General features: G+C 47.0%; 11 protein-coding genes across 11 annotated transcripts; 6 read left to right on the forward strand and 5 right to left on the reverse strand. All coding sequences in view use genetic code 12, as the record gives it.

Moving 5' to 3' along the window:
* Positions 1-9: 9 nt before the first annotated feature.
* Positions 10-1,839, reverse strand: CJI96_0004144 (RNA-binding snoRNP assembly protein; the record flags this gene model as incomplete). The annotated part of the gene is made up of 1 exon (XM_029037373.2): positions 10-1,839. One exon carries the CDS (start codon positions 1,837-1,839, stop codon positions 10-12), a length of 1,830 nt encoding a protein of 609 aa, XP_028888429.2.
* A 2,935-nt stretch (positions 1,840-4,774) lies between these two features.
* SUN41 (putative glucosidase) lies at positions 4,775-5,947 on the forward strand (the record flags this gene model as incomplete). Its single annotated transcript, XM_029037374.2, has 1 exon — positions 4,775-5,947. One exon carries the CDS (start codon positions 4,775-4,777, stop codon positions 5,945-5,947), a length of 1,173 nt encoding a protein of 390 aa, XP_028888430.2.
* Positions 5,948-8,842: 2,895 nt separating this feature from the next.
* On the forward strand, positions 8,843-10,540 carry CJI96_0004146 (uncharacterized protein; the record flags this gene model as incomplete). Its single annotated transcript, XM_029037375.2, has 1 exon — positions 8,843-10,540. One exon carries the CDS (start codon positions 8,843-8,845, stop codon positions 10,538-10,540), a length of 1,698 nt encoding a protein of 565 aa, XP_028888431.2.
* A 523-nt stretch (positions 10,541-11,063) lies between these two features.
* Positions 11,064-11,870, reverse strand: EAF7 (Eaf7p; the record flags this gene model as incomplete). The annotated part of the gene is made up of 1 exon (XM_029037376.2): positions 11,064-11,870. The coding sequence occupies one exon, from the start codon at positions 11,868-11,870 to the stop codon at positions 11,064-11,066; it is 807 nt and encodes a 268-aa protein (XP_028888432.2).
* Positions 11,871-12,178: 308 nt separating this feature from the next.
* CJI96_0004148 (mitochondrial 37S ribosomal protein uS4m) lies at positions 12,179-13,585 on the forward strand (the record flags this gene model as incomplete). The annotated part of the gene is made up of 1 exon (XM_029037377.2): positions 12,179-13,585. One exon carries the CDS (start codon positions 12,179-12,181, stop codon positions 13,583-13,585), a length of 1,407 nt encoding a protein of 468 aa, XP_028888433.2.
* Positions 13,586-14,827: 1,242 nt separating this feature from the next.
* Positions 14,828-16,249, reverse strand: CJI96_0004149 (tRNA 1-methyladenosine methyltransferase subunit GCD10; the record flags this gene model as incomplete). Its single annotated transcript, XM_029037379.2, has 1 exon — positions 14,828-16,249. The coding sequence occupies one exon, from the start codon at positions 16,247-16,249 to the stop codon at positions 14,828-14,830; it is 1,422 nt and encodes a 473-aa protein (XP_028888435.1).
* Positions 16,250-16,388: 139 nt separating this feature from the next.
* CJI96_0004150 (rRNA (cytosine-C5-)-methyltransferase NOP2) lies at positions 16,389-18,203 on the forward strand (the record flags this gene model as incomplete). The annotated part of the gene is made up of 1 exon (XM_029037380.2): positions 16,389-18,203. The coding sequence occupies one exon, from the start codon at positions 16,389-16,391 to the stop codon at positions 18,201-18,203; it is 1,815 nt and encodes a 604-aa protein (XP_028888436.2).
* Positions 18,204-18,298: 95 nt separating this feature from the next.
* CJI96_0004151 (uncharacterized protein) lies at positions 18,299-20,614 on the reverse strand (the record flags this gene model as incomplete). Its single annotated transcript, XM_029037381.2, has 1 exon — positions 18,299-20,614. One exon carries the CDS (start codon positions 20,612-20,614, stop codon positions 18,299-18,301), a length of 2,316 nt encoding a protein of 771 aa, XP_028888437.2.
* Positions 20,615-21,415: 801 nt separating this feature from the next.
* Positions 21,416-23,041, forward strand: SRV2 (adenylate cyclase-binding protein; the record flags this gene model as incomplete). Its single annotated transcript, XM_029037382.2, has 1 exon — positions 21,416-23,041. One exon carries the CDS (start codon positions 21,416-21,418, stop codon positions 23,039-23,041), a length of 1,626 nt encoding a protein of 541 aa, XP_028888438.2.
* Positions 23,042-23,570: 529 nt separating this feature from the next.
* On the forward strand, positions 23,571-24,803 carry YDJ1 (type I HSP40 co-chaperone YDJ1; the record flags this gene model as incomplete). Its single annotated transcript, XM_029037383.2, has 1 exon — positions 23,571-24,803. The coding sequence occupies one exon, from the start codon at positions 23,571-23,573 to the stop codon at positions 24,801-24,803; it is 1,233 nt and encodes a 410-aa protein (XP_028888439.1).
* A 195-nt stretch (positions 24,804-24,998) lies between these two features.
* COQ3 (hexaprenyldihydroxybenzoate methyltransferase) lies at positions 24,999-25,928 on the reverse strand (the record flags this gene model as incomplete). The annotated part of the gene is made up of 2 exons (XM_029037384.1): positions 24,999-25,843; positions 25,901-25,928. 2 exons carry the CDS (start codon positions 25,926-25,928, stop codon positions 24,999-25,001), a joined length of 873 nt encoding a protein of 290 aa, XP_028888440.1.
* Between the last annotated feature and the right edge of the window lie 167 nt (positions 25,929-26,095).

Below are 26,095 nucleotides of genomic sequence, written 5' to 3' on the forward strand. Positions count from 1 at the left end.
TTGTACATACTAAGAACTGGGGCCCTGAGGCTGATGCTGATTATGCTGATTTTGGTCTTGCTGGTTTAGCTGATTAGACACAAGTGCATGAAGCTGATATAATGCACCATTTTGATGTGGTGGGGGCGCCCGTTGCACTTGTGGTTGCTGGACGGGATGTTGCATTTGGTACCCGGTCGACTGCTGTTGGTATGCTTGCTGATAAGCGTTTTGTGGTGGGGGATACGGCTGTGGTGACTGTGTGCTTTGGGGCACTTGTGGCCAATACGGCAGTCCATAGCCATACCCTGTTTGGATTTGTGTTTGTTGCACTTGAGCAGCCTGTGGCATCATTGGTGGCGGGTATGTACTCTGATAAGGGTTGAACTGTGCATTATTGGCAAATGACTGTTCAACACTGCTGAATGGAACACCATAAGGATTCTGGGAGTTGTACACATTTTGTTGTACTATTGGCTGCAGAGCGTACGAGGTCCAAGAAGTACTTGTTTCTTGTCTGGGGGGCGGGTTACCTTGTGGTACTTTAGGAAGGCCGACCCGATTAGTTTCATTGGGGGCGAATCCGTACGACGTGAAAGTCTTTTGTTCGGACTTTGGGTTTGTGTGAGGTTTCTTCAACTCTGGTCCCTCCTTTGACTCTTTAGACTTCTTCTTTTTCTTTTTACGCGCCTGTTTAGCAGCCAATTCCTGCTCATCATCAGAGAACTCTTGCTCTTCTTCTGGAAGTTCCTCGTCGTGACAGTTGCTAGCGTCAGTACCCTTGAGCTTTTTGATAGAGTCGGTGTATATAAATTGAGACTCGGGAACAACATAAAAAACCTTTTCTCCCTTTCTATCCTTGATTTTGGCGAAAGCCTCCTCCGAATCGAATTTGACTCTGTAGTAGGGCGCTTGCAATTTTCCGAATGTCTCAAAAAGAGGACCAAGAACTTCTTTATTCTCAAAACACAACACCGAGTTCTCTTTTAGGACACGGAACTCTCCAGAAACATTAGCTTTGATTATAGCGTTGCGCTCAACCAACGAGCTGAGGTTCCCCACATACTCTAGCGGAGCGTTGTCTGGAACTTTGTAATCTTCAGGAAGCGCGTAGGCTTCTTCCTCCTGTTCATTTTTGGACACAATAGGACCACCAGACGACTCTTCTTCTTCAAGATCATCGTCAACATCAACCTTTTCTTCGGCGCTATCTGAAGAGCTGGTATCGGAATCAGAATCAGAATCAGAAGACGAGTCAGAGTCTGAATCAGAGCTTGAGTCAGAATCGCTGGAGGAACCCTGAATGCTTATCTCCTCATCTGAAAACTGCTTGACTTCTTCCTGATTCAGCATGAATTCCTGAACCCTTTTTTCGTGCTCTTTGTCAGCATCTTCGGCAGTTTGAACCTCAGACAATTGCTCTTGCTCCTTATCATCGGCATTTTGTGTTTCAGAAGAACAGTTCTTGTCTGTCAGACTCTCTTCGTCTCGAGGTGCCTCTTTGTGAAAGATCTCCTTTTCCTTGGAGTCATCTTCCTTTTTGGGGATCTCCTCATCTTTGAGACATTCCTCTTTAAAGTTCTCTTTTTTCATAGACTCATCCAGTATCTTTGCATCTATTGGCACAGTATCAATGCTGCTGACATTGTTGGGGCCCAAGGCCTTAGACTCCTCGACCTTAGAAGAAGCTTGAGCGCCTTCCTTACAGTCGTCCTTCTCAGTCTCGTCAGCTGATCCATTGTCTTTTGCAGTGTGATTTATCGATTCGTTTGTAGCTTCTTTAGAAGCGACCTGAGTCGGATCACTAACATCCACAGAATTGGTATCCTCTATAGGCTCCTCTATAGGCTCAGCATTCATAGTAAAGCAGAAGCCAGAGGTGATAGACGTTATGCGATGAGGTTGATGAGCCCCGCTTAACTAGTATGGCATAGATGCAGGCACTGGTCAAGACAACAACAACTACAACAAGGACTTGGTGACACTCGCCGTGAAATCTGTTCACTAAAGCTCAACTATAAAAACTCAGTGGATTCTACTTTGTCAAAAGTTTTCGCTTTTGATTGTCTCAACTATTTCTGATCGTCAGTTCTCACACTCTCCAGTAGACAGCTTTATCACAGACAACAGCAAATGCCGAACTCATTCTTTTCTCACCCAGAAATTTAACCGTCCAAAAACAATCATCATGATATACGAAAATCTCTTCGTTTACCAGGGTGAGCAGTTGGATCTTAGTGGTTGCCAGAAATGACTGCGAAAAGAGACCTTGCTGGCAATGGCTGCGAAAAGTAACTGAGCCAGCACTAAAGCCTCGAAACACCTTCACTCACAGATAACGCAACTCGAGAGATCCACTGACGTCATTCGATAAAGTTGCTCTTGTCGTTGGCGAAGGCGAAAAATGTCGAAAATGTCGAAATTTTTTGGGCATGGTCACTTGTAAATCTAAGTGTTCCAACCAATGCTGATGTAGTTCAGATTATACTATGCCACTCAATCAAAGATGACCAATACGGACAAGCAAGAGACTAAAATCCATTGTTACAATTCTTCTCTCGTAGTAAGAACCGTTTTCTTCTGTACATGCGAGATAGAGCCCATGGAAGGCTGGCTGCGTACAAAGAGACATCTCCATTCTCAAGCGCAAAAGCACCCTCTCAAGAACTGCTAATTGTTGCTTTAACAGGGGCATTTGTGACAGTGCCACATTCTCAATTGCTATGACGGCAGCGGCATTCCAGCAATAACCAGCAAGTGTGGATTGACGGAATGGTTTGCTGAATTCGTCAAGCACTGGGAAGAGCTGGGGCCACAGAAGTGAGGCGAGTGTTCAGCGTAGATCGCAGCAGAAGCCCAGCAGACTCATTTGAATGAGGAGTGATCTCTGGAGTCTACGTGAAGCTGCAAAACCCAAGAGGCCTGCGATCTTATACTTTTTCTTTGTTGCCTCTTTGCTCTGTTGCCTATCTTTAGTATAGATAGTGAGAAAGGTCAACAATCCATACAAACGGCTACAGAGAAGATCTGCGATCAGCACCTTCTACAGAAACAGTTCTTCGATCAGCACTTGTTAAACCGCTACATTCTCTACTCTGACTACCCTGAGTCTTGTCCTTTTCTGCCGCCTAGAGTCTCGCCCATCCATGCTTGGCAGAAACATGCCAGAATCCAGGGCCTGCCCTTTGCACCCATTCTTCACTCGCAGTCCCCCCAACCTATCCTATTCCTGGAAAAACTACCAAGTGTAATTATCAACGAAAACCTCCTTTGCCTCTTCTGCCGCCTCAAACCTTCTACAAACCTGGAAACATCCAAATTTTCACACCCACATTTCCGTCCCACCTTCCTCCTACAGTCCTTTGTCTTTTTCGCTTGCAGTCTGCCGAGTGCCTGCGGGAGGCTTTCGCGGGTGCCATTGCATATGTCTGCCCAGCACTGGGTTGGCGCTCCCAGGACATATATACTGGCCGCAGTCCCAGATCTTTTTTTTTCTGTTTCCCTCTCTTTATCGTTATCCCGGTTTAACCTGTCACTCCTTATTTCCTAGCGATCAATCCCTGCCCCCGGCAATTACGTTCCTTTCAATCGGTATGTACTAAGATTTTTGAGTTGGCCGTTGAGTTGGCCATTGAGTTGTGGCTATTGAGTGAGCCATTGAGTAGAATTGGAAGAACCCTTACGGAGATATTAGGAGGACATTCGTCGCCATAGGCAAAATACAGCGTCGTTTCAGCAGTGCCAGAGAATTAGATGGGGTCATTCATCCAGAATCTGTTGGTCAGCTTCAATTCGTGTTTTGGGCTAGATAATGGTGAAACGCTACAGACACTACACTGGTGCGTCCCCTCAGTTGGTTCAACAACGCACACCTTTCGAACGGGTGACCCGAGTGCTTCTTCCTGACGGATGACCGTAAGCAAACAACAACAACGACACTTTGCAAATCGTTTTGTGTTTTGTGTTGTGTGTGTGTTTCTGTTGCCTGTGTTATGAGAGGGTGCCTACGGCGCCAAGGACAAGGTTGTGTGGTCTCGCGGCTGCCTGCCCAGGCGCAAAGTGGCCTCGCGGCCACGGTGTAGTCTAAAAGCCAGGCCGGGTGCTTCTGTGGCAAATTGGCGTGTCGTACTGAGGTCTTACTCAGGCAATTGACATGGCTTTAGCTTACTTCAGCCACTAGACTCGAATACTTGGGGCTTCTTTCGGGAACCAGCACTTTCGCACCCGCTCTCTTTGCAGTTGCAACCCAGCGGCTGGCTCCTGCGACGGTTTGGAAACATCACCCCCTCTGGCGCGAAACACGCTTTTTTTCTGCCCACTGGACGCTTGTGCTCGCTTTTTTCTGGCTTTTTTTCCTGCCATCTGCTACCGCGCCCCGGTCTCTGCAGGCACTTTCTGCTGGACAACGTTCTTTTTCGGCAGACGCCTTGCCCTTCATGTCGGGTGCGCAGCGTTTGCGCATCTTTTGCTGCGTGTTTTGTTTACAGTCGCGGATTAGTTTGGGTGCAAAAAAAAACAGGCAACGGCTCCTTGCCGACTATGAGGGAACGAACCTTCAGACGGCAGCCGTATTGTCCCAGCTATAGCCTGCGACTTTTGTCTCATAACGCAAGGTTCATGTTGTCTGTGTCCCGCACCTTGCTATCTCGTGGCGTGGCCTCGTTTGCGCACCTTCTCGTGTTTTAAGCCTACACATCTTCCTTTGCATCAAGCCTATCTATTTCTACCACTACTACAACTCAACCTTCAGCCAACTCACCCCAGTCTCTCCTTAACATCATACTAACAGCTAGCAATGAAATTCGCTTCCGCTTCGATCGCCTCTTTGGCCCTCGCTTCTGCTGCCTTGGCCCTTCCGGCCTACAAGAGAGACGATGACTGCTCTACTACCCAGGTGCACGTCCATCACAAGCACAAGAGAGAAGTCGTCTACGAGTACGCCTACGTCACCGTGACTGTAAACGGCGCCGGCTCCATCCAGGGTGGTCCTTCCATCCAGACTAGCTCTCCCTCCACTTCGTCTTCGGACCAAGTGACTACCTCGTCTGTTTCCACTCAGACTCCTTCCTCGAGCCCTGCTGCTTCTTCAACAGGTGGTTCCTCCACTCTGTCGTCTTCCGGCTCCACTCCTTCCTCCGGTACCAACAACGGTATCTGGGGTGATCTTTCTGCCTACTCGGGCCCCTCCGGTGAGTTCCAGGACGGCACCATTTCCTGTGACGACTTCCCCGTTGGTAACGGTGTGATTGCCCTTAATCACTTGGGCTTCGGTGGCTGGTCTGGTATTTACAACAGCGACACTTCCACCGGAGGCTCTTGTAAGGACGGTTCCTACTGCTCCTACGCTTGTCAGTCTGGTATGTCCAAGACCCAGTGGCCCTCCGACCAGCCATCCAACGGTGTTTCCGTCGGTGGTTTGTTGTGTAAGAACGGCAAGTTGTACAGAACCAACAAGAACACCAACCACTTGTGTGAGTGGGGTGAAGATAAGGCAATTGTCCAGAACAAATTGGGCAAGGAGGTGTCTATTTGCAGAACCGATTACCCTGGTACTGAGAACATGGTGATCCCAACTGTTGCTGAGGCTGGCAAGTCCATTGTGTTGACCACCGTTGACTCCGACACTTACTACGAGTGGCAGGGTAAGTCCACTTCTGCTCAGTACTACGTCAACAACGCTGGCGTGAGCTACCAGGATGGCTGTTTGTGGGGTTCTGCCGGTTCTGGTGTTGGTAACTGGGCTCCTTTGAACATTGGCGCTGGCTACACCAACGGTATCGCATACCTTTCTTTGATTCCAAACCCCAACAACAGGGACTCTGCCAACTTCCGTGTCAAGATTGTTGCTGACGACAACTCCGTTGTCAACGGCAACTGTGTTTACGAGAACGGTAAGTACAATGGTGACGGCACTGATGGCTGTACTGTTGCAGTCACCTCTGGCCGTGCCAAGTTCGTGTTCTACTGATTACCCATATTGTCTTATGTTGAATTGATAGTTTAAAATTAGTCGAGTCGTAGGTCCCAATTGTCTGAAGACAAGCTAAGTAGGCTTAAATATCACGATAATCTGTTTTAGATACAATACACTGAGCAAGGGCCCATTTGGTTTGAAGATAAGTAGAGCTTGTGAACCCAATGTCAGCGCCTACAATCGTGCTCTTGTGATGGATTATCTGGCCAATGTATTGCTACTGTTGTTCACGGAAGATGTTTCATACAGTTAATGTTACCTTTCTCATCTAATTGATTTGTTCACCCAAAAGCAGTAGTATAATAGATTGCTATGATTGCACTAAACTATAAAAAAAAAAAAAAAAAAAAAAAAAGAGAACGATTAAAATAAAGAGGTACTTTATTCTTCAATTATGAAGAATGAGCGAAAGGATGCTCTGAAGTCCATTAATGGAGCGCCGGACCATGTATCACAATTGCCATCAATCCGACCAAAATGATTCCTTTCCACTTACTATTTTTCATATATGAAAATTCCGGATCAAAAATCACAGTTGACTCGTTCTCGCTCATTTCCGGGAAGTACTACCTGCTCAACTCACCACAACTGAAAAACCTCCACATGCAACCAACGCCGAGTCTTTCAACAAAACCAGAAAAAGCAACGAAAAAAAAATTCATCATTAACCTCGCTTAAGTGATTTTGCCATACTGCCTCGACCAAATCCCCACTACTCCCCTCGTCACAGCGAACTCGCTTTCTCTTCCCTTTAGCATTGGTGCGGAAGTGGAATTTGTAGGCGGTAGAAATGGCTGCAAAATTTCACGTCTCTCGGGACATCGAAAGGACGCAACGTTCAATATCATTTATTACGACTGAGCAGGTCTCTTCGGCCTCGGCCTTCTCGGCCCCGAGTTCCATTAAAGTAACACGTCGAAAACAGTAATCATGACCAAACCAAAGGCAAGCCAGTGCGTTGGCAGGGAAAGAGCTCGACGTCGACGTCATCGCTGTAGAATCAGGAGGCTATTGTCAGCGAGAGGTCAATTGCGGGAACTCAAAGAGAACAGTTGTTTTCCCGGGAGACCGTGCCTCGAGAATCAGTTGTGATTAGCGGTCCGTGTCCAAATAGGCAAGTACCCAGATCAGTGTCAATGATAGTCGTAGATTAAATCATAGAGAAAGTCAGCTTAATCTAATCTATAAACACACACTTCTAGCCTAAGCCGCTGGCAATTTCATCCACTGAATCAAGGTTGTGGAATCGATCATAATTGCGGCTACTACAAATGATCAACCTTTGTGTCACTACGGCCATCAAAAGCCATCTGAGACCTGTAGTCAACTAACACTAGAAATGCACCACACTGGTTCCAAAAATACCCCTGCGATGCCCTCTCACCAAGACCACTACTCCTCCTTAATCGCTGCGGCTACGAGCGTTATGGCTTTAGGGGATGCCAAATCTCGACCACATTTCTCCCATCTTTCTCCCACATTTCTCCCACCTTTCTCCCCTCAATGCGATCTCAAGTGACTACAAACTCTGAGGGTCCCTACGGAGGGGAGGCCAAGAAGAGAGGCGGCCACTGCGAAAAACGCAAAATGACAATGAGAGGAGACAAAGAAGCGGAAGGGGGCGTGAGGGTGTCCAAGAGTATCGACAAGAAACAAACCGCAGAAAAAAAAAACCAAGGACAAGAACTTTTAACCGCCCTGAGGAAGGCCAGAGATAGGCTAAGGAAAAAGTAAAGTGCGAGCGCAGCGATGAGCGAAGCCGAGCGCAAAGCTGGATAAGCCCGTGTGCGGCAAAAGAAATACCCAGGGGAAAGAAGGAGATGAACACACAAGATGGACGAGGGAGTAGATCTGATGGAATTGAAGTATACAACAGGAAACAAACAACTATGTATATAATGAAAGCCTCTAACCGTAAAATCTCCAACGGAGGTGATAGAGTAGTTAGCTACCAGGGTAGGTAGGCGAGTGTCATTTTTTTTTCGCAGCCATCATTTTCTGAGGCAGTCAAGCAGTGACTTCAGCGAGCACCAACGGCACTAAACGTTCTCACAAACCACACCTAAAACCAACACAACACCCACAATCAAAAAAACAATAAAAGCGTCACCTCCCCAGCAAAATGCCCAATCAGACGTCACCCTCAAGCACGCCCGCCTGCCTGGGCATCCTCGTCTGCATTATCACTTCTCGATGCCGCCGGAGCCCATTCGGAGCCCTCCTAGTGCGATGGCACCTGGTGCCCATCGCCAGTGCCGTGGATTGAGCTCCTACCCTCTGCCTGAGGGCACCTCCCACCCACCGCATCCACCTCCACACTTTTACCTCTTTATCGACCCCTGCCCAGGCAAAACCTTGCGTTATCGACCCCAGATTCCGATAAGCTGTTTCGCTTTGCAATTGCTAATGGCAGCAGCAATCGACGCTGGCAAGAGGCAGCGAGCGGTGGTGGGTGCTGGGGCAGGTGAGTGCTGGAACGAGGCAGGCAGGAGAGGAGGATGGGGCCTCTGCGAAAGGCGTTTGGCGGCAGCGGCACGGCGAAAACGCAGTGCGCTGGGGAAAAAAAAAAGGAAATCGCCCTGGCAGCGGCGAATGCCTTTTTTTCCCTCGATAAGCAGCACCCGAAAGCACAGTGAGCAAATCTCTGCAGAGTCTGCCTGCGACCTCTGTCAGATAGATGCCTTCCTTGCCCAGTGCAGGGGAAGGGCTTCCTTCTCCTCCTCTACTATATAAATGCCCTGGATTCTCTCTGCTTTGTAGACGCATAGACTAATTTGATATTGGGAAAAAGGCAGGAGGTCTTTAATTCCACACTAATTCCCTCCCTTCACCCCTAATTGATATTTATTTTTTCTTTTTCCCTTATATCTATTCATCCTACTGCTGGCCATGTCGTATGAAAGGAATCCTTCTTCGTTCGAAAAGAACGCCTCGTCATTCGAGAAGAACCCTTCGTCGTTGGAGAAAAACGTCGGTGACGACAAGAACATCGACTACCTCAGAGACGACTCCCTGGAGCTTCAGGCGGAGGAGCACGAGGTCAAGCGTAACTTGAAGGCAAGACACATCTCCATGATTGCGCTTGGTGGAACCATTGGAACCGGTCTTTTCATCTCGTCGAAAAACGCTCTTCAGGCCGGTCCCGTAATGGCGCTCATCTCGTATATCTTCATCACCACGTTGGCCTGGTCCGTGACCCAGAGTTTGGGTGAGATGGCCACTTACATCCCATGCTCGGGCTCCTTCACTCAGTTCTGCGCCAGATTCTGCTCCCCTGCATTGGGTGTAGCCAATGGCTGGAACTACTGGTTTTCTTGGGCAATCACGTTTGCTTTGGAAGTGTCTGTTGTGGGTCAAATCATCCAGTTCTGGACCCACGCTGTGCCTTTGGCCGCTTGGATTACGATTTTCTGGGTCCTCATCACCATCTTCAACATGTTTCCTGTGAAATATTACGGGGAGTTTGAGTTTTGGATTGCCTCTCTCAAAATTATCGCCGTGGTTGGCTGGCTCATCTATGCTCTTTGCATGGTCTGCGGTGCTGGTGTCTCAGGGCCGGTGGGTTTCAGATACTGGCGCAATCCGGGACCATGGGGCGACGGCCAGGGCTTGGAGAGCAACAAAGACACCGATAGGTTTTTGGCGTGGTTGTCTTCGCTTATTTCCGCTCTTTTCACATTTCAGGGTGTTGAATTGGTGGGTATCTCGTGTGGTGAGTCTCACAACCCTAGAAAGGCAGTTCCTTCTGCCATCAGAAAGGTTATCTGGCGTATTATCATTTTTTACATTATGTCCATGTTCTTCATGGGCTTGTTGATTCCATTCAATGACCCAAAGTTGGACTCGGACGAGTACTTTGCCGCTTCTTCTCCTTTCATCGTTGCTATGCACAACTCGGGTACAAAGATTTTGCCTAGTATCTTCAATGCTGTCATTTTGGTCGCCATTATCTCTGCTGGTAACTCCAACGTCTACTGTGGCTCAAGAATCTTGTACGGTTTGGCCAACGTGGGCGCCGCTCCAAGGTGGTTCAAGCTCGTCACAAAACAAGGTATTCCATATGTTGCTGTTCTTTTTACTGCTGCTTTTGGTGCCTTGGGCTACTTGGTTCTTTCCAATGGTGGTAACACTGTGTTCAACTGGTTGTTGAACATCACTGCTGTGGCTGGTCTCATCGCCTGGGTCAACATTTCCTTCTCCCACATGAGATTCATGTGGATCCTCAAGAAGAGAAACATTTCCAGAGACCTGTTACCCTACAAGGCATGGGGCATGCCTTACGTCGCTTACTACGCCTTTGTGTTGGGTTTTATGCTTGTGTTCGTGCAAGGTTACGAGGCGTTCTACGGTATCACCGCCAGCAGCTTCTTTACTGCCTACGTTTCCGTTATTCTTTTCTTCTTTGTGTGGATCGTAGCTCACTTCTACTACAACGGCTTCACCAGGTACGCTTTCACCCTCAGATCGTGGCTTCTTCCGTTGGACGAGTGTGACATCGACAGCGGCGTCAGGGAAATTGAAGAGATGGTGTGGGACGATCAGCCGCCAAAGAACCTCTGGGAGAAGTTCTGGAACGTTATTTCTTAAACGGGCCTCCTAATGCATGAATTACGACTTGTAGACTATAATAGGGATAATGGATACATCAAATGACAAAGTGTAGAAACTCCATCGGCGGAAAAAAATTTGCCTTATAAATGCTCTAGTTTAGCCTGTAGCTGTTTTGTGTTGCATGAACCTATCTATCTAATTCTTTGCACCCAATGGTGCACATTAGTACATCTGTGAGTGATCTCAAAACTTGCCTACTACAACGTCAATGTCTTCCCAAAATGCCACCCAGACCGACGTTGGGCAAAACACGCTAAGATTAAAGGCACAGCCAAATTCCACAACCCAGTCTTCACCAGCCCAAAAGGGAAAAATCGACTGGAAGCTTCTTGACCAGCAGAATGCCGAGCTTGACTGCGACCTGGACTATGACTCAGATTCAGACGAGCACAATGGTGGTTCGTGCTCCTGCTGCACTGGACGTGAGGTTGGCACCATTCAATAGACTAATACGAAGCAGCTAGAGCCACAAAGGAGTCAAGATTGCATTTTTATAGCATCACTTTCTCCTAGACGACCGACGAACTGCTGTTCTAGTTGCTCTCTTCTTGGGTGTTTCCTTTGGCGTCTCTTTAATATCTTCCTCTTTCACAACGTCTTTTTCTTTGTCTTTGTCGTCGTTTTTCTCAGATGCATCCACCTTCTTCTCGTCCTTCTTCTCCTCGCTCTTCTCTTCTTGTCCCGTCTCTTCGTCGTCCTTACCTGACCTCATTCGCCTTTTCACTGGCGGCGTGCCTGCTCTTGACCTTCTTTTTGCTGGAGGAGCATCTTCACTTTTAGCATTTGATCTTGTGCGTTTTCGCAGCGGAGGCTCGTCCTCTTTCTTCGCTTCCTTAGGCTCTTCTTTCTTGGGTGTGCGTTTTCTCGTTGCCCTCGTCTTCGTCTTCACCTTAAGGATATCATCATCTTCGGGCACATCACCTTCCACATCACTAAGCTCAGACGAGTAGATCCCTGCATCGGGTGTTTCCTTGGGTTCTGGTTCCCTCGTTCGAGTTCGTGTACGTCTTTCTGGTTTGGTCTTGTCTTCTGTAGCTTCACTCTTGTCCTCGCCTCTATCCACATCACTCTCTTTTTCTACCTTGTCATCTTCATTTTCAATGGCCTCAACACGCTGTAGATTGTAAAAGTGTCCAAGCTTCTCCCACACTTCTTCTGCACTGTACTGCTTCTCTTGAGGAACATCTTGATTGATTTGGGCCACAATGGCGGCCATATGCTCATCTTTTTTTTCCCCAGCAGGCTTGAAGTCGCATACTAAGCTGAAGAGCCGAACTTCAATTTCCACTGGCCATTCTCTCGACATCCTGTGGGGCTTGCTTGAGTAATAATTGGAAAAAGAATACCTTGAGTTAATAGTGCACTAAGCTTTCGCACCCAATCTGAAGAAGTGACAGAACGAGTTACACTTAACAACGAGATGAATAGAGTATATTAAAAGTTTACAAGTCTCTCTTCATGATACTAAAAGAGTGTAGTCTTTGTAAGCTTTTGATCTACGTTCCACTTTGTCCACTTGAAGTGACTACTGCTCTAGTAGCCTTATGAGCATCGCACGCCTTTTTCTATAACTTTTTCAGATCTTCAACTCTTAGATACATAGACATCCCACCCATGCCCAGAAGAGCGTACAACCTTCTCTCGGCAACGAGGGGCCGAGTGCGTGCTTCTATGAATAAGGCCAACTTATTCAATCTTTTTAAAAAGACAATACCTCGCTACAACTCGAAAACATTGTATCAGCAAAAATGGCTGGCCAAGCAGGACTCTAGAGCGTATCACGGAGAGCACTTGGGGGAGAAAAGATGGAAGGCCATTTTCAAGCCTAATCTCAACTCGGTGGCCCAGTTGGATGCGTCGTTGCAAGGTAAAGAGGTGAGTCCAACGCCTATGGCTATTCAGACATACGCTACGTTGGAAAAGAGACTTGAAGTAGCTCTTTTCCGGGCCATGTTTGCATCATCCGTGAGACAGGCCCGTGAGTTCATCAAGAATGGGCACGTGAAAGTCAATGGTGTGGTAGTCAAGCATTCGTCGTTCCCCTTGAAAAGTGGGGATGTTTTCTGTGTCAACCCTGAAAAGGCTCTTTTAGCTATGGGCAGAGTCAAGCCTAGTGTTGAGCAGGCCATCAAAGTCGATAAGAGGCAGATAGGCGCATGGAACAACTATGTCAAGACCGCCAAGCAGCATCCCAGAGAAGTGTGGGAGATGAAGCAGAACAAGCCTGCTTCGTTGAACACCTTGAACGAAGAAGCAACCCTGAAGAAAGTGACTGCCGAGCAGTATAACGAAAATTTGGAAAAGCAGATGCTTCAGGAGCAAAGAAACACCTCAAGAGAATCCATCTTGGCTAAAATCTTGGCGGCTGCTGCCAACAAGCCCGTGAAGGAGCTTTCGCCGGAGACATTCAGAAGCATTCTTCCTAACCGTGACGATTCCGTCAAGGCTTTTAATGCATACAAAATCTTGAAGGAGGCCGATGTGTCAGTATTGAACGAACCTTCGCTCGAAAACTGCAAAAGATACATTTCCACAAAATCCACAGAGTTCGACAGCAAAGACGCTGCCAAGACCGCTTCTCATGTAAAGAAGATTTTGCTGGAAATCAATTCATCTCACTTGGAGTATCTTCGTGTGCAATGCGAGAGCTCCAAATTGCCTGAGGGCTCAGTTAGCATGCCATACTCTCCGGACTTTGCCAAAAAGCTAAAAACCCACCCCAAATTGGACAAGGAGGCTATTCTTGAAGACGAGTCGAACGCCAACATCAATTTGCCTTGGCAAAAGGGCCTCTTTGGCCGTCAAGACCCTTCGAAACCATACTTCTCCCCATGGACACCCAGACAGTTTCTTGGAGCTTTTGCTGTTTTGCCCCACCACCTCGAAATCTCATTTGAGACGTGCCATGCGGTTTACTTAGCGGACCCTGTGGCTAGGCCGGGCCACTCTGAGGTGATTTCACCTTTCGGTCTTGCTACACACGAGAGAGCTTTCTTGTACTATGCCAGAAAGGGAATGTAACGCTCTCAAACATTGATGTACTGGCAGGAAAGCCAGTGTTACTGGTTCAGGATACTTGTATATATAATGCTTACGTTTAGAGATACGATTGTAGCAATCAAGGCACGTCTATATTAGCAACCACCGTTTGGTCGGGAAATGGCAAATATCGGATTGGATGATAAATTTAAAAACCAAGAGCAACATTTTGCACCAATTTCACAAATCCTGCCAATTGTCCTCGAAATAGCCTCTACATTTCTTCTTCAACCCCAGCTCTTTTCTTAAACCCTTTTAATGTAAGGTCGCACTCAATGAGATACATTTAGTACTTGAGATGCCTTGATGCCCAGAACCAGTTTTCGCCAGATACGAGCTACTTACAAAAGTCCCCTACTAGGGCCATTATTACATGCTACAAAGAGCTTAGAACAAGCACAGAATGAGCTTCGCTGGATCAAGCAGGAGTTACCAGCCCACAGGTGGAAAAACGCTGTGGCTCGAAGAAGCAGGCTAGAGCCCCTACAGTATATTTTGGGAACACAGCCCTTCGGCTCCTTAGATATACAATGTCGGCCCGGTGTGCTTATACCGAGATGGGAGACAGAAGAATGGACATTGAAATTGGTTGAAAGAATGAAAAGCTGGGGTGCCTTGAAGATTTTGGATGTGTGTACTGGAAGTGGATGCATAGCACTTTTATTAAAAAAAGAGCTACTGAATGCTCATGTGGAGGCTGTTGATCTCTCGCAGGAGGCAATTGAGTTGGCCAAGAAGAATAGAGATACTTTTGACATCGATGTTGGCATACACAAGGGTGACTTACTTCAGGAAGGTTTCTACGCACAGGTATTTGGAGACAGTTCATTTGATGTAGTGGTTTCGAATCCGCCCTATATTCCTCTGGAAGACTTCACATTGCCGGTGGCGAATAATGGAATAGAGAGATCTGTGCGGTTGTATGAGCCGAAGATGGCTTTAGTGGGGCACTTAGAGTTTTACAAAGCCCTAGTCAGGAACGTGGTGATCCCACTGCGATGCAATGCTTTTGTATTTGAGTTGGGCTATAAAGACCAAGCAGACTATACGAAGCTGCTCCTACCGTCTCAATGGGAAACAGCGACTTTAAAGGACTCCGCAGGAAACCTACGATGCATATATGGCTGGAAACAGCCATTGAGCCTCAAACAAATGTAAAGTAAACATAATCAAGAGGCTAGTCGTATTGATGCATGATGAACACATAAATCTGTGGATGTGTCATTAAGTTTGTTCCATGGGCACACCTTTGACATCTCTATCTGACGACTCGGTTGCAACAAAAAGTGGCGTTTCTTGTCTCTTCTCTTTCATTTCTTCATCGCTTTTAGGTGCTTCAGACTTAGCCTTCTTTCTTGAACCTTTTCCTACCGCCTGGATGTGTCCTCCAGCAGGGATCACTCTGGTTGCCCAAAGAACGTACCCACCGTAACCTCTTGAAGTCATGAGTGGATGCAAACGGCCCTGGATGGTCTGGTATATTCTTGCACGTGTTTCAAAAATAGAAGGAGCCAACACACGCTTGTCCTTTGTGAGCTCGTGCTGTGCCTCAAGGAGGAGTTCTTTGAACGTGCTGTAGAATACTAAAGGCCTTGACCCACCGACTCTTTCAATGACATGCGGCAAAAATGACGGTATACTTAATGTTGTACACGAGATTAATGCATCAAAGTTACCCCTGATAACCGAGTCAAGAGCATCGTTAATTTCCTTCGCCTTCTTCAGTCTCCTATGGTACTGCAATTTTTTGTTTGGTTTCAACTCGTCAATCTCCTGCTGCGAAAGTTCTTCCCAGACGATTTTTTCGTCTTCGGGCTCGATGAACTGAAGCCAGCTTATTGGCGTGATCATCTGCTCTTGGAGCTCCTCAGGGTAATCCGAGTAACGCAATGCTGCCAAGTTGGGGTGTTCGTTTTCGTGCACAAGCATAATCTGACCTTTTCCTTGCATTCTTTCCATCATTGCGTAAATAATCACTCCCGAAGTATCATCAAGCACCAAATAGCGGCCTCCAGGACGCACATTGGCGTAGCTGAGTAGAAGCCCCAAGGTCTCCTCGCTCATATCAAGCACTTTCTGCATATCTTTTTCGATAAAATATTGAAGAAGTTGAGAGCTTCCCAAGTACTCTACTTGGAACCTTCTTAAGAACTTCATCTGCTTTCTTCTTAAGTACTTCTGCTGCGAGAAGACCGTCTTCTTATCGAATGCTGCGTGCCCGGCTATGATCTGCTCAATTATTTTCTGGCCGATCTCCGAAGATGCCCCCAGCTTCTTCAACTCATCAATCTGCTTATTATCTAGTTTCTGTATCTTCAGCCCAACATTGATGATGTCCTGGTTACTTTCTGCACTCTTCTCGAAGTACTTGATCAAGGCCTCCTTCTCTGTTTCCTCGTCCTGCTCATTTTCAACTTCCACCTTGTCTTCTACACTTGTGAGCGACTTAATCGGAGAAGCAATCTGGTCCTCGTTGATTTCAAATGTCGTTCCCAATGGGTGGCCCAAGATCGAACTTACTTTAAACGCACCAAATTTGCCCAAAGATACCGTCCCGTCCTCACGCAAAAGCACAATGCGGAGCCCTTCAGAAGGCAAGCGTATCAAAACATGCTGACCTGCCGAAATAGTCGTTCTGCTTTTCATCGTTCCAGGGACCTTTGATGTCAGAAGATGATTACCGTATGTCTCTTTTGTGGAGGAGCGATGCCAATTTTTCGCAGCGCATCGAGGCCATCTCAAAAAGAATAAGATCTGCAAGAACTCCATACTCTACATCAAAACCATGGGAAGAAGAGCGAAAAACAAGCAGGGCATGCCCCCTACGCTTGAGGAGTTTTTGGATGGCAAGGACGAAGGAAGAAAGGCCGGCCAGCAACAGAAAAGAAAGAGCAGCGACAAGGAGGCACCCACAAAGAAGAAGCTGAAGAAGGAGTCTAAGAAGGAGTCTAAGAAGGAGTCTAAGAAGGTTGCGGAAGAGGAAAAGGAAGAAGACATCGACCTTCCTGAGGTGGATTTGGAACAGCTTCATTCGGCGAAAAAGCTGCTTTTTGATGACGATGACGAAGACGACGAGCAACTTCCAGATGATGAGTTCGATATGGAAGACGAGTTTGTAGACTCCGATGAGGACGATAGAGAAAGACCACAGTTCTCGGACGATGAAGCAGATTTGGAGGACTTGAATGCGGCAAACATGGAAGCGTTGTCAAGAAAGCTTGATGAAGAGGAGGAAGAGGAGGCAGAGGAGGCCCAGCTCGAATTGGTCCAGGGTGCTCCACAGCCTCGTGCTAAGGTTTTGCCTACGGCGGAGGAGGAGGAAGAGTTGGCCAAGCAGCCTACAGATGTCACCTCCGTAAGAACAAGAATGCTTGAAATCGTCAAAGTCCTTGAGAACTTCAAGGAATTGGCCGAAGAAGGTAGGTCTAGAGCAGAGTACATCTCGCGCTTCATCAAGGACATCTGTGAGTACTTTGGCTACACGGAGTTTTTAGCTGAGAAGCTCTTTGATTTGTTCTCCCCAGCGGAGGCTCTTGAGTTCTTTGAGGCCAACGAGGTCGCCAGACCTGTCACCATCAGAACAAACACATTGAAGACAAGAAGAAGAGACTTGGCCCAGACCTTGGTCAACAGAGGTGTCAATTTGCAGCCTATTGGTAAATGGACCAAGGTTGGTTTGCAAATTTTCGACTCGCAGGTGCCTATCGGTGCTACTCCAGAATACTTAGCTGGGCAGTACATTTTGCAGGCCGCCTCCTCTTTCTTGCCTGTGATGGCCTTGGACCCTCAAGAAAATGAGCGAATCCTTGATATGGCTGCCGCTCCAGGCGGTAAGACAACGTACATTTCTGCTTTGATGAAAAATACGGGATGTATCTTTGCCAACGACGCCAACAAAGCCAGAACCAAATCTTTGGTCGCCAATATTCAAAGATTGGGATGCAAGAACACCATTGTTTGTAACTACGATGCTCGTGAATTCCCTAAAGTCATTGGTGGTTTTGATAGAATCCTTTTGGATGCTCCTTGTTCCGGTACCGGTGTCATTGCCAAAGACGAGTCTGTCAAAGTCAACAGAAACGAAAAGGACTTCATTCAGATCCCTCACCTACAAAAACAGTTGTTGTTGAGTGCCATCGACTCTGTTGATGCCCACTCCAAGACTGGCGGTGTTATAGTGTACTCTACATGTTCGGTTGCTGTGGATGAAAACGAAGCTGTTGTGGACTACGCATTGAGAAAGAGACCAAACGTCAAGTTGGTAGAGACGGGGTTGGAAATTGGTAAGCATGGTTTCACTTCTTTCAGAGGCAAACATTTCAATCAATCACTTTCCATGACTAGACGCTATTACCCTCACACATACAACGTTGACGGGTTCTTTGTTGCTAAATTCAAGAAGATTGCATCGTCTCCTCACGATGTCTCGAAGGCAGGCGCTAAAGAGAAGGAGTCGTTAGCTAGAGCCGAAGCTGAAGAAGAAGGTATCATCCATGACGACTTCGCTGAGTTCAATGAAGATGAGGACAAGGAGCTTGTCGAGAAGTCCATCAAGAGACACATGAAGAGAAAGGGGTTAAATCCAAACACGAAAAAATAGAATTATAAAGCAAGACTTCCACACGAAGTTATGTATCATAGTACCTCAATGAAATTTTAAATGCATCATAGATTTTGATTCTTTTAACTATGGATTTAGAAGTTGCGAAGGCTGATATTGCCAAGACCATGCTCTTTGAGATATTCAGACCCGTATTCTTCGTACTCTTTTCTCGTGACATAGTCAGATTGTGATTCAGACGACGCTGCCCACTTTTGCATACCCCTCCAAGAATCATTAATAGGATCACTTGCGTGTGTAACATTAAATGATGTGCCGACAGGAAGAAAACTTTGAATTTCAGCTCTCAATCTGTCTGTGAAGTTGGGGACTAAGGATCCACCTCCAGTAACGAAAATGTTTTCGACAAGACTTCTCAGTTGGCCTCCTGATCCAAAATTTCCGTCAAAATTTCTATAAACAAGATTTTGAATCACTTCAGGGATACCTGCCAGATCAAGACCGGCGATGTGTGGTTGGAAATATATCTCAGGCACTCTGATACGCTCCACATTAATATGGAGCTGATGATTGCGCCTTATAATTTCAGGGTGGTTGGCTAATTCCTGTGGGTCATGGCCCTCTGCTTGCATAGCTAGCGTGAGACTCTGGCGTGGGCCGTGAATAAATTTGTGGAGTATCGAATTTCTCCAATCAAACGTCTCAGAGGCAGCCAAGGTATCTTCATAATGGAAGTTAGGGTCGTGTTCCATCAACTCCTGCTCGATACGAAGAATTGAAGTATTTGCTTCTTCTTGGTCCTCCTCAAGCGTAGCGTTACTTATGTCTCTGTAAGCGTTCCAGTCATCATCATTAGCACCGAAAGTATCATTAGGGTCGTTATCAATTGTAGCTGCCGCAGTATTTCTCTTACGCTTTTTGCCAGCAGAAGAGTCGTTTGCTAAATCGGCAATGTTTTTCATTCGCTGTTGCGCAGCCATAGATTTCCTGTCTCTCATTGCCTCCATAAGCTTTATGCGCTTCTTGTAGCCTGCTATAAGCTGGGCCAACTCTAATCTTTTAGCAGTGCACCAGCCTTCCAAGTCACGCTCCCTCCATTCCTGTTGTTCCTTCTCGAGCTGTGCCTTCTCCTCTTCTTCCCTCTTCTTTTCCGCTTTTGCACGCATCCTGGCATCGTAGTTAGCTTTGAGAAGCTTTTGTCGTCTCTTCTCCTTGATCTGCTCTTCGCTTAATTCCTCGTCTGGTATCAGCACTAGTGGCCATGCAACCTCAGGATTGGGTTCCTCTTCTTCACCGCCATCGTCCACATCTTGAGACCTCGCCTTACGTAAAGCCTTTTCCAAATTGTCCACATACTTATTGAAGTCATTCAAATCTTTGAAATCTTCTGCCTGTGCTCTTCTGTCCGCCTCAGCTTTGGACAAGCGCGCAAACTGCTCACGAAGCTGGCCATAATATTCAAACTCCTGTTCCTTCTGAACAAGTTTCTCCAATCTTTTCTTTCTAGCTTGTTCTTGAAGCCTTCTTCCTTGTTCTCTTCTTCTCTCAGCCTGCTTGGCCAACTCTTCTTCTGACTTCTTTGTCTTATCCAAGGCTACCTCGACAGGTACCTGTATAACCACATCTCTGTTTTCCAAGACGTCCATGTCAAGGTAGGTAGATAACTCTGAGGGGTAGTCTTTCAGAACATAGGCATGGTCATGGAGGATGTGGTTAGTATGGTAATTGGAGAGCCTAGTGGGAAAGTATGGATATTTCAAAGCGAGTAGTTTTTGAAGAAACTGCAGAGCCAAGTTCCCGCCCCAGTCGATTCTTTTACATTGCAGTAGGACACCTTTCCCCTGCAAGACAGGAATGATGTGGGTCAGTTCACTTCCCAAACTGACTACGAGCCCATCGGGCTTTGTAGAGTTTGCATGAAATGAAAAAAGCGAATCAATGCCAAAAGCAACCTTTGGAGCACAGTATGTCTCAAAGAGAAGTTCGTACATGCTCTTTCTTTGGCTTGAAGGGCACGCCACAGGCTCAGTCATCACCACGGGATTCTCCAACGACCCAGTCAGCGATTGAACACCTAGGTGCTCCAATGAGTAATCCAAGATGTTTTCAACAATGTCCCAGTTGGTTATAAGTGGCCCGTCAAAGGGCGATTTAGCATTCGATCTGATTCCGCTGTGACTGGTGGACTCTCGGAAAATATCATTCCCTACTAGCGTCAAATTAAGTCCCAGTTTCTTATCTTTGTACCGAGAAAGCAAATTGGGGAACACGTTATGCGGATCTGGCTTATCAACAAGCCCGACTCTGACGTTGGAGGCGCCCATGTCGATCGCTATGGGAACATCTGGTTTGTATTCTTCGTAAAAGGCCTCGTATGCACTTGGAGCCTGAGGCTCACGAAGATAGTGTAGTTTTTGTGGCGGGAGCTCCTCCTCGGGCGTTACAGTCATGGTTAAAGGGAACTGGTGATACCTGCAAAATTGAGCTTCGATTACTTAGACATTAATGGTTTGTACAGGACGCCAATAGAGTTTGGTGGGGTGCTAAATAGGGTCTAAAGAAGCAGAAGTACGGAGGATATGCCCCTTGAAATAGATGAATTTGATAATTAATGATTAGTTTATTGTGAATCTGTTGAAAATGTAAGTTTCGTTAGTGATATGAGGTTTTGTTGAGTGGCTGCAAAGTGCTGTAAATGATGTGAGAGTTGAACGACGTGATCAAGAAAAAAAGCCGAAATAATCTGATAGTTGAGGCGCCTAAGACAATGGCGTATATCATATTGTCAGGTTTGTGGTATTCCTCGGAAGCGGACCGCCCACCACAAATTACATTGAGAGTCTTTACGCAGCGTAATTGTAGCAAGTGATATGGAAGTTATAATAAGCTCAACTGCAAGATGAGATAATCCAGGTATTTCTCTTGCCTAAATCTATGTAAATCTATCTTCAAAGATGAAGTCCCGTGTATCAATACTGATGTTGTTCGAAGCTACTCCTCCAAGTTTTGCAGCCAGTCAATATACATAAGAAGACAAAGGCAAAACCATAGGGTTTCCCAACGTCGATAATTTTGATTTGAACAGTGCAAACATAAAGACGCCATTATACCAAAAATTGACTTGTTTAAATCATTCAATCATTCCTTGAGTACCACAATCCAACTCTTGGTAGATGCCCTGCATCTGCTCGTACTTGCCAGATATCAGAAATTCGCAACCACTACAACATCAACACTTTCAAACTCCAACCATGCCTCCACAAGGACCCGCAGAGGAAAACCAGCTCAATGTGCAGGGCTACAACATTGTCACCATCTTAAAACGTTTGGAGGCAGCTACTTGCCGCTTGGAAGATATCACTATCTTCCAGGAGGAGGCCAACAAAGCGAAGCCATTGACCCGTGATGCTGTCTCTGACGCGTTGTCCGCTCCGTCGCTGACCAACATTTCCGAAAGCACTAGCGCTATTACTGATCCACCTGCTGCGAAGGCTCTCTCTGAGGCTTCTGCGCCGGCAAAGTTTGTTACAGTTTTTGACGAATTCATCAAGTCCAACATTGTGCCATTTGTGGACCTTTCCAATGCCATTGATGCCATTGTGGGCTCTGCAGCACAAGAGTTGCATGATGCATTTGTCGAACAGGCAAAGTTTTTGGGGATCGTTGCCCACACTAGAAAGCCAGCGTTAGGGGACCAGAACTTGAACAATGCTGTGGCTCCTATCAATGCTCGTATTGAGGCTATCACCACATTGAAGGACCAGAACCGTCGTTCCAATTTCTTCAATCACTTAAACACCATTAGTGAAGGTGCTCCTGTGTTGGGGTGGATCGTTTCTGACACGCCTCTCTCGTATATTCCCGAATTCAAAGACAGTGCTCAATTTTGGTCAAACCGTGTGATGAAGGAGTACAAGGACAAAGACAACAAACATGTCGACTGGGTCAAGGCATTTTTGTCTATTTTTGACGGTTTGCGTGCATATGTAAAAGAGTACCACTCTACTGGCCTCGCATGGAACCCTCGAGGAGCCACTTTGGGTGAATCTTTGGCAGCTGCACTTGCTGGCGCAACCGACACCAAGAAGGCTGCCTCTTCTAGCGGTGGTGCTGCACCACCTCCACCACCACCTGCTCCACCGGCCAACCTTTTCGACGATGTGGAAAAGCCAAAGGAGGCGACTTCCTCTTCTAGTGGCGGCTTGAAAGCTGTTTTCAACGACTTGAACAAGGGTGAGAACATTACCGCTGGCCTCAAGAAAGTTGACAAGTCCCAAATGACACATAAAAACCCGTCTTTGAGACAACAGGGAGTCATCAAGAAACCCACGCCTCCAAAGAAGCCAACCAGCTTGTCATCTCCAAGCGGTACAGTCAAAAAGACGGTCAAGCCTCCACGTGTGGAGCTTGTTGACGGTGCCAAGTGGATCGTAGAAAACTTGACCGCGGAGAATACTAAAGAGCCTGTGGTGATTGACGCTGAGATGCAACACTCAGTTTTCATTGGCAACACCGACAGTGTCACTATTCAAATCAACGGTAAGGGCAATGCTGTTTCTTTGTCTGAGACCAAGAATACTGGTGTGGTGGTACACTCGTTGATCTCTGGAATTGACGTCATCAAGTCCGTGAAGTTCGGCTTGCAGGTCACGGGTGTTGTGCCTCTTATCACCATCGACAAGTCCGATGAAGGCAACATTTATCTATCGCAAGAGTCTATCGACAATGACAGTTCGGTGGTAACAAGCAACACTACGGCGGTCAACATCAACGTGCCTACCGAAGAGGACTACAACGAGTTACCAGTTCCCGAACAATTACAGCACTTCTTCAGAAACGGCAAGCTTGTAAGTGAGGTTGTTGAGCACGCTGGTTAAGTGCTCCTTATAATCAAGTCAATAGGAAGAAATAGAGACAACGCAGTCAGGGGTCCCGAATGGGTGCAAAAAAAAAAAAGAAAAGAAATCCTCCCGCACTGGACCAATTGTTAGAGCACGTGAAGAAGGGAGGAAGGCAACCCGTCACCCAGAATAAACGATATTTAGGAAAGCGATATTCGAGACATCATGGAAGATTCTAGACACCAACCTCACTGAAATACTTAGCTGTTTTAACCTGGATTAGTGGTGTTTTAACGAGTATCACGTGCTCGAACACTATAGAAGGGTTTAGAAACTATGTGTAGAGAACGGTGAGGCAGAAGCGAGAGAAAGAGGGAAAAAAAAAAAAAAAAATCACCGAGCATATCTCATCGATAAAAGCCGAGAGTAAATATATTTAAGGCACACACACACACACACACACACTTTTTCCCAGAAAAAGACACCCGAGTCTAGCTCTTATAGAGATCAACTTAGTCTCCACAGCGTCATATTTATTTGATCCACAACGTCACCACATCAGAATATGGTCAAGGACACAAAATTCTACGACCTCTTGGGGGTCTCTCCCAGCGCCAGCGACAACGAATTGAAAAAAGCATACAGAAAAGCGGCCTTGAAATACCACCCAGATAAAAACCCTTCCCCTGAAGCGGCTGAAAAGTTCAAGGAGCTCTCGAGAGCGTACGAAGTGCTCTCAGACGACCAAAAGAGAGAAATCTACGACTCGTACGGTGAAGAAGGCTTGAACGGCGGCGGCCCTGGTGGTATGGGCGGTATGGGCGCCGACGACATCTTCAGCCAGTTCTTTGGCGGTGGTTTTGGTGGCATGGGCGGCATGGGCGGTGCCTCCCGTGGGCCCAGCAGAGGCAAGGACATCAAACACTCCATCTCGTGCACGTTGGAGGAGTTGTACAAGGGCAGACTGGCCAAGTTGGCTTTGAACAAGACGGTCTTGTGTAAGTCCTGTGAGGGTCGTGGCGGTAAAGAAGGCAAGGTCAAGCAGTGTAGCACCTGTCACGGTGTGGGTATGAAGTTTGTCACCAGACAGATGGGTCCTATGATCCAGAGATTCCAGACAGTGTGTGACGCCTGTCAAGGTACTGGTGACATCTGCGACCCCAAGGACAGATGTACCGCCTGTAAGGGTAAGAAGACCGCCTCTGAGCGTAAGATCTTGCAGGTGCACATTGACCCTGGTATGAAGGATGGTCAGAGAATTGTGTTTGCCGGTGAAGGAGACCAGGAGCCAGGCATCACACCTGGTGATGTTATCTTCGTGGTGGACGAGCAGCCTCACGCCAAATTCCAGAGAAAGGACGCCGACTTGTACTACGAGTGCGAGGTGGACTTGTTGACTGCCTTGGCTGGTGGTGATGTCTCGTTCAAGCACGTTTCGGGTGACTACATCAAGTTTTCCATCATTCCAGGAGAGGTGATCTCCCCAGGATGCTCTCGTGTCATTGAGAAACAAGGTATGCCTATCTACAGATCTAGCGACAGAGGTAACTTGTTCATCAAATTCTCTGTGAAATTCCCCGAGGCCCACTTTGCTTCTGAAGACAAGTTGAAGCAGTTGGAGTCTATCTTGCCTCCAAGAACTACTTACGCCATTCCTAAGGGCGCCGAGGTGGACGAGTGTGACTTGTCCCACGTCGACCCATACAAGCACAGCAGCAGCGGCAGAAGAGATGCATATGACTCTGACGAGGAGGAGGGCGCCGGTGCCGGTCCTGGTGTCCAGTGTGCCTCTCAGTAAGGTAGGTGATGATCTCATCAATGGTATCAAAAGTACTGGAAACTTAAAAGAAAGCACATCACATTAGAGTCTCCCAATTCGACTCTCTGCCTTTACGTCCAGGAGATATCATAGCGTACACATATACATATAGCTACTATCGAGGTATTAGTTCATTGAAATTCTCATGAAGGTCTCGTGTAAATCACCTAGTCATCAACGTACTTTCTGAAATGCCATGAAGTAGTTCCCCACGCCTGGCTGGTCAGTCAAACTCCATCCGCAAGCTGGCAAGTAGATGCTGCCTTTGCTTTTGATATGCTTGAAGTAGTTGGCGTGCTCGCTCTGTGCTAGCCAGTCTCTGATCTCGGACTCATTGATGTACTTTTCAAGGACGTGGGTACCCTTGGGCACAACTTTTATGACTTTTTCTGCCACGAAGATGGTGGTGAACCAGCTGACAAAATCTCTGTTTATTGTGGATAGAAAAATCCATCCTCCTGTCTCAACTCTCTTGAAGAGTTCATTGAGTACTTCTGCTGGGTAAGGAACGTGCTCGAGCATCTCAAACGCAGTTACGACGTCATATTTCTCTTCTGGTGCAAGGTCCCCTACTGCCTGGAGCTCGTACGTTAGTTTCTCTTGCAATGCAGGGTCCAGCTTCTTATGCCACTCAGCGGCTGCAAGGACATCTGGAGACAAGTCGATGCCCTTCACCAGTTCCACGTACGGGAGCCTGGCCAAGGACTCAGCGAAAATCCCGCCTCCACATCCAACGTCAAGAGCACGCAATCTCCTAGCATTGAGGATCTCATCTCTTCTGGCCTCTTGTTCTTGGAGAATACGGGTTCTCACGAGCTTTGGGAGGATATTCACATTGAATGGCGGTAAGTAGACTTGTTCTTCGGGATCGTCTATTCCCTGGTTGAGTTTGAGGTGCAGCCGAATCATGTCGGTGAAGAAATCCATCCTGACCAAGTTCATCTTGTGAAGAATTCGCTGTGGGCCGTCCACATCCCACCATGACGAAGCCAACGCGTTGAAGTGGGACACTTCATCCTCTGAAGCATGTGTATGACTCTTAGTTGAGTGGAGACGTCGGTAAAGTATCGACATACTTTGGCGTGGTCTAAACGATCTGAACATCGATCAATGCAAGTGAGTGAATGAAAAAGAGAGGCAGGACAAGATTGGTTGTGCAATCAGAAAAGAGCCAGATTAGGGATTTGCGTATTTAAAGTCAATTCTGGAATTGTTTTGGGTTTCTCTGCTGCTTTCTTCCCCCCAGAGTAGCTTCTGCGCAACTTTTACAT

The sequence above is a fragment of the Candidozyma auris genome, chromosome 4 (genome assembly GCF_003013715.1).
Source record: "Candidozyma auris chromosome 4, complete sequence".
Classification (NCBI taxonomy): domain Eukaryota; kingdom Fungi; phylum Ascomycota; class Pichiomycetes; order Serinales; family Metschnikowiaceae; genus Candidozyma; species Candidozyma auris.